This window comes from Quercus lobata, chromosome 6, assembly GCF_001633185.2.
Source record: "Quercus lobata isolate SW786 chromosome 6, ValleyOak3.0 Primary Assembly, whole genome shotgun sequence".
Taxonomy (NCBI): domain Eukaryota; kingdom Viridiplantae; phylum Streptophyta; class Magnoliopsida; order Fagales; family Fagaceae; genus Quercus; species Quercus lobata.
In genome coordinates, this window is record NC_044909.1 from 26,885,675 (window position 1) to 26,892,105 (window position 6,431).

The 6,431-nt window shown below is 47.6% G+C and overlaps 1 protein-coding gene across 1 annotated transcript; it reads right to left on the bottom strand.

The window, feature by feature from the left end:
- Nucleotides 1-594: 594 nt before the first annotated feature.
- On the bottom strand, nt 595-3,843 carry LOC115950048. Its single transcript, XM_031067299.1, has 4 exons — nt 3,769-3,843; nt 1,906-3,546; nt 1,511-1,800; nt 595-1,225 (listed from the first exon to the last, which is right to left on the bottom strand). Exons 1-4 carry the CDS (start codon nt 3,841-3,843, stop codon nt 595-597), a joined length of 2,637 nt encoding a protein of 878 aa, XP_030923159.1.
- Nucleotides 3,844-6,431: the final 2,588 nt, after the last annotated feature.

Here is a 6,431-nt window from a genome sequence, read left to right on the forward strand (position 1 = left end):
ACTTTGTGGACTGTAAATTATTTCACCATTTTGGTGATCCGTCCACTTTGTGGACTAAGTTATTTCACCATCTTGGTGATCCGTCCACTTTGTGGACTAAGTTATTTCACCCTTTGGGTGATCCATCCATTTTGTGGACTAAATTATTTCACCATTTTGGTGATTCGTCCACTTTGTGGACTATAAATTATGTCACCCTTTGGGTGATCCGTCCACTTTGTGGACTGTAAATTATGTCACCCTTTGGGTGATCCGTCCATTTTATGGACTAAATTATTTCACCATTTTGGTGATCCGTCCACTTTGTGGATAGTTATTTCACCCTTTGGGTGATCTGTCCACTTTGTCGACTTTGTTGCCTATCCGTCTACTTTGTGTAGCATATCCATTTGTAATAAACATCCATGTGGAAAATCAAAGCTGTGTCTGAATATTCTTCTTTAAAGAAAATGCGTTTGTAGAAAAAGTACCTGCCCCCTTGGGCTTAAAAAGGCATAAAAAGATTATAGAAAAAGTCAAAGAAAAACTAGTAAATTGTAGCTAAAAAAAATAAAATAAAATAAACTGGGAAATTGCTGGTTTCTCATATTCTCTCTACTGGTAGTATTTCCAAAGATGCTCCGTGTTCCAAGGGTGCTGCAGCTTTTGTCCGTCCATTGTCTCGAGGTGGTAGGTGCCATTCCTTTGCCATGATGTGATCCTGTAGGGTCTTTCCCAGTTGGGGCTGAGTTTTCCTTGTGAAGGATCTCTAACGGCACCCATTACTTTCTGTAGTACAAGATTCCCGACCTGGAAGTCCCTATGCCTTACTTTGTTGTTGTAGTGTTTCGCCATGAGATTCTGATAGCACGCCAACCTCTTCTCTGCTGCCGCTCTGACTTCGTCCACTAGATCAAGCTGGAGGCATATAGCCTCTTTGTTCTTATCTTCGTCGTAGCTCTCCACCCGGTAACTCGTGAGCCCCACTTCTGCGGGAATGACAGCTTCGGTTCCATATGCAAGTCTGAATGGTGTTTCTCCAGTGGATGTTATTGTTGTGGTCCGGTATGCCCATAGGACGCTAGGTAGTTCGTCCGGCCAGATACCCTTTGCCCCCTCGAGACGGGTCTTGATTATTTTGAGCAAGGACCAGTTCGTGACTTCGACTTGCCCGTTCGCTTGTGGGTGTGCGGGTGACGAGTAGTGATTCTTGATCCCTAGCTCCGAGTAGAAGTCTCTGAACGTGCTGTTGTCAAATTACTTACCGTTGTCAGAGACTAGTACCCTGGGTATCCCGTACCTACATACGATATTTCTCCAGACAAAACTCCGGATGTTTTTCTCCGTGATGGTGGTTAAGGCTTCCGCCTCAACCCACTTAGTAAAGTAGTATATACCGACGACCAAAAATTTCAGTTGTCAGATCGTCGTCGAGAATGGGCCCATGATATCAAGTCCCCATTGTGCGAATGGCCAGGGTACCGTCATAGGTGCCAGTTCTTCGGACGGCTGCCTAATGAGATTGCTGAACCTCTGGTATTTGTCGCAGGACTGGACATAGGCTTGCACATCCTTCATCATTGTAGGCCAGTAGTATCCTACTCGGATCAACTTGTGTACAAGTGATCGTGCACCCAAGTGGTTCCCACAGATACCCTCGTGTACTTCTCTCATCACGTAATCTTCTTCCTCTTGGCACAAACACCTCAGGTACGGTCGAGAGAAACCCCTTTTATATAAGACGTCCTTTATCAGCATGAGCCGTAATGCCTGGACTTTCAACTTTCTTGTGGCGCCTTTCTTGTCTGGTAACACCCCAGCCTTTAGGTAGGAGATCAATGGCATGGTCTAGTTATATTCAGAGTTTACCACCTGCATATTTGTTCCGTCATCGATAAGTGAGGAGATTTGGACGAATGATAATACCTGTTCGGGAACCAGCATGAATTCGACTGACGCAGCTTTTGCTAGGTGGTCAGCCCATTCGTTCTCTTCCCTTGGGATCTGAATGAATTCGACTTCGAGGTTGCTGATTCGGTATTTCACTTCTTCTAAATACCTCTTCATTCTATCGTTCTTACACTTGTAGTCGCCATTGATCTGACTGGTCACCACTTGTGAATCGTAGTGGACAATTATGTTTTCTGCTCCCGCGGCCTTTGCAAGGTCTAGCCCTGCGACCAAGGCTTCATACTTTGCCTCGTTGTTGGTTGTTGGGAAATCCAGTCGGATCATACATTGTATCTTATCCCCCTGCGGAGTTTGGATCACTACTCCGACTCGTCTGTTTAAGGATCCATCTGTATAGATATTCCACTGTTCTTTCTCTTCTACCAACTGGCCTTCCCCGAGAGTGAACTCGGCGATGAAGTCAGCTACTGCCTGCCCTTTTATGGCTGTCTGCGGGCGGTATTGGATGTCGAATTCGTTTAGCTCTATTGTCCACAAAGCCATTCTTCTTGCTACTTCTGGACTATCCATGGCTTTTCTCAGTGGCTTATCCGTTAAGACAACGATTTTATGCGCCTGGACGTATGGCTTAAGTCTTCGCGCGGCGATTACCAACGTGAAAACCAACTTCTCCATCTGAGGGTACCTCTCTTCTGCTCCACGAAGTGCACAGCTGGTAAAGTAGACGGGTTTCTGTGTTCCGTCCTCCTCTCTCACCAAAGCTGCGCTTACTGCGACTTGTGAGACGGCCAAATAAAGGTAGAGTTCTTCGCCTTGCACGGATGGACTGAGTAGCGGTGGAGACGAGAGATACATCTTCAAGTTGTTGAAGGCCATTTGGCATTCATCCATCCACTCAAATGATTTTCTTAGAGTGCGGAAGAATGGTAAACACCTATTCATCGCCCTTGAGACGAACTTGTTTAGAGCTGCGATCTTTCCATTTAGACTTTGGACCTCCTTAACCGTCCTTGGTGGTTCTAACTCCATTATGGCCCGCACCTTCTCCGGGTTGACCTCTATTCCTCTTTGGGATACCATGAAACCCAAGAATTTTCCCACCGTTACTCCGAATGCGCATGTGTTCGGATTCAGCTTCATGTTGAACAATCGGAGCGTATTGAATGTTTCTCTGAGGTCGTCTAGGTGATCTTCTTCGTGCAGGCTTTTTACCAACATGTCGTCAACATAAACCTGAACATTCCTGCCAATCTGATGTGCAAACATCTTGTTCATTAACCTTTGGTATGTTGCTCCAGCATTTTTGAGTCCAAAAGACATCACCTTGTAGCAGAATAATCCCTGACTTGTGATGAAGAAGGTCTTCTCCTGATCAGATTCGTCCATCTTGATCTGGTTGTAGCTAGAGAAAGCGTCCATGAAGCTTAGGAGCTGGTGTCTTGCAGTTGAATCCACCAGGGTATCTATCCGTGGGAACGGGTAGCTATCTTTGGGGCAAGCCTTGTTGAGGTCTGTAAAATCTACGCACATCCTCCAATTTCCGTTGGTCTTTTTAACCATAACAACATTAGCCAACCAGTCGGGATAATATACTTCCCGGATGAAACCTGCCTCCAGTAACTTCCGAACCTCGTCGGCTATGGCCTTGTCCCGCTCCTGGGCAAAGACTCATTTCTTTTGCCGGATTGGAGGGAAGGAGGGCGACACATTCAACCTATGGACCAGGACTGAGGGGTCGATTCCTGGCATGTCTTCATGACTCCAGGCGAAAACGTCTCGGTTATTTCTTAGGAAAATTGTGATCGTCTGGCGTACTGGCCAACTGGCTAGTGTGCCAATTTTAGTCGTTCGTTCAGGCCGCGTGTCGTCAAGTCTTACTTCTTCTAGCTCTTCAAATGGCTCTGTTAATGCTCGCTTCTTCCCGATACACATAGTTTGCTGCTGATCCTCCATCTCTAACATGGCAATATAGCATTCTTGCGCTGCTACTTGATTTCCCCACAGTTCTCCCACCCCATATTCCGTCGAGAATTTGATCATCAAGTGGTATGTTGAAGTTACCGCCTTCCAGGAATTGAGAGTGGGTCGCCCGAGGATGGCGTTTTAGGCGGACAAGCAGTCGACCACGAGAAACGTTATCTCCTTAGTGATCTGCTGAGGATAGTCACCCGTTGTCACAGCTAGTGTTATTGCGCCCAAAGGGAACACCTTCGTACCCCCAAATCCCACGAGTGGGGCGTTCGTTGGGGTCAACCGTTCCCTGTCGATCCTCATTTGTTGGAATGCTGGATAGTACAAGATGTCTGCTGAGCTGCCGTTGTCGACGAGGACCCGGTGCATGTTATAATCCCCTATCTACAAGCTGACCACTAGCGCGTCGTCATGAGGATGGTGAAGTCTCCGAGCGTCATCCTCTGAAAATTTTATGACGGGGTTATCTATTCGCGGCATCTTTAGTACAGATCCTGTGATTTGGACACTATGGACCATCCTGAGGTAGGTTTTGCGGGCTTTCTTGGAAGATCCGGCTACGGCTGTGCCCCCTACGATCATCCTTATGTCCCCAATGGGTGGTCTAGGGCGCTCGTTCTCCCATCGTGGGGCCTGTTCCTCCAGTGTATTAGTTCTTTCCCTGCTGACGAACCTCTGTAGCTTCCCCTGCCTGATTAGGGCCTCAATCTACTGCTTCAGATCGTAGCAGTTGGCTGTGCCGTGCCCATGGTCTCGGTGAAAGCGACAATACTTGTCTCTTGGTCTTTTGTTGGGGTCTCCCTTCAACTTTCCAGGGAAAGTCAATACTCCTTCATCTTTGATTTGCATCAATACTTGGTCGATCGGGGCGGTTAATGGGGTGAAATTGGTGAATCTTCCAGTGGGGGGTCTAGGGCACTTTTCATCACGTTGATCCCTGGTTCTAGCGACCTTTCGCCCCCTATCTTGTCACATGTCCTCCTGCCTCTCCCTCTTCTTAGGCTTTTCCTCGCGGGTTAACAATGCATCCTCTGCATTCATGTACTTGGTAGCCCTGTAGAGAACGTCCGTCATGGTTTTCGGGTCATTCTTGTACAAGGAAAACAAGAACTTACCCTTCTGTAGCCCGCTAGTAAATGCGGCTATGAGTATCTTATCGTCAGCTTCATCAATCGAAAGGGCTTCTTTGTTGAAATGAGTTATGTAGACCCGCAGCGTCTCGTCTTCTCGCTGCTTGATGCTCATTAAGCATGCGATGGACCTTTTGTACCGATGTCTGCCTATGAAGTGCGAGGTGAACTGGGCGTTCAACTCCTTGAAAGTATTGATGGAGTTTGGTGTCAACCTACTGAACTAAACCCTCGCAAGCCCCTTCAGCGTGGTCGGGAACGCCCTACACATTATCTCATCTGGTACCCCCTGAAGGTGCATCAGGGTCTTGAAGGTCTCTAGATGATCAAGGGGGTCCTTGACCCCGTCGTTGCTTTCAATCTGGGGTATCCGGAACTTCGGTGGCAGGGGGAATGAGTTGACAGACGTAGTGAATGGTGAGTCGGTTTTGTTCACTAAATCGTCGAGATCGGAAGATACTCGTCCCTTGAGGGCATTCATCATGACCTCCATCTGCTCCTTCATTGCCTGCATCTCTGCGATGATAGGCGGAGGGGCAAAATCCATGAGAGATGGAAGGCTTATGTTTTGCCGCTCCGGTTGGCTTGGGGCGTTGTTGCCCTCTGGCCTCTCCTACTCCCTTCGTTCGGCACTGTTACCTTCCTGGTTTTCCTCCTGAAGGTTAGGTCCTGCATCCCTTTGGCGTAGCTGCTTCTCCAAATCATGTTTCTGCTTTGTGAGTCGTTCTACGGCTGCCATGAGAGTCTGGACCTGCCTTTCTAATGCAGTAGATCTCGGTGGCTCGTCTTCTTGAACGTTGTTGGTGGTAGCCATCGAGTGAGTAGTACCATGCGACTCTTATGTCCGGGAGGCGATAGTCTGGCTTAAACTCTTCGCGTTCCCACAAACGGCACCAACTGATGATGCCGTAAAATCACCAGTGAGCTACACGATCCACGCTCGCTCAAACTAACAACCTGCAAGAAGAAAGATGTGATCTCGCCGAGGGCACCGGTGTGGTGTTGGCCAAATACCCTCCGACGGTCAAGTTAGAATTGTTCTCAACTCTAGAGTGCTAGAAAGGGTAAATTATGCATACCTTGATTTGCGAGGGTATTGAGGCTTTTATAGTAGTAGGTTGACCTCTCCTCCTTGATGTGGAAGTTTTTTCCTTATAAGAATCCTCTTGAGTAATCCCAAACGTGATGGACAAGACATTTCCTTGTAGAGGGGATTAACGCGCGTATCTTCCGGAATGCTCTTTGCGCTAGGTTTTTGATTTCCTTGGAGACTCTACGTGTGCAACAAGAATATGGAACTACTCTAGGCCCCTGGGCTCTACTGTTGTCGGCCCATGGGCTCGGATCTGTCAGGCCCAATGTGGTGAAAGTCCATTGTGCTAAATTTTGCCCCTTCAGTTATTAATAAATGAAATGCATTGTTGCGTTAGCTTGCATCTC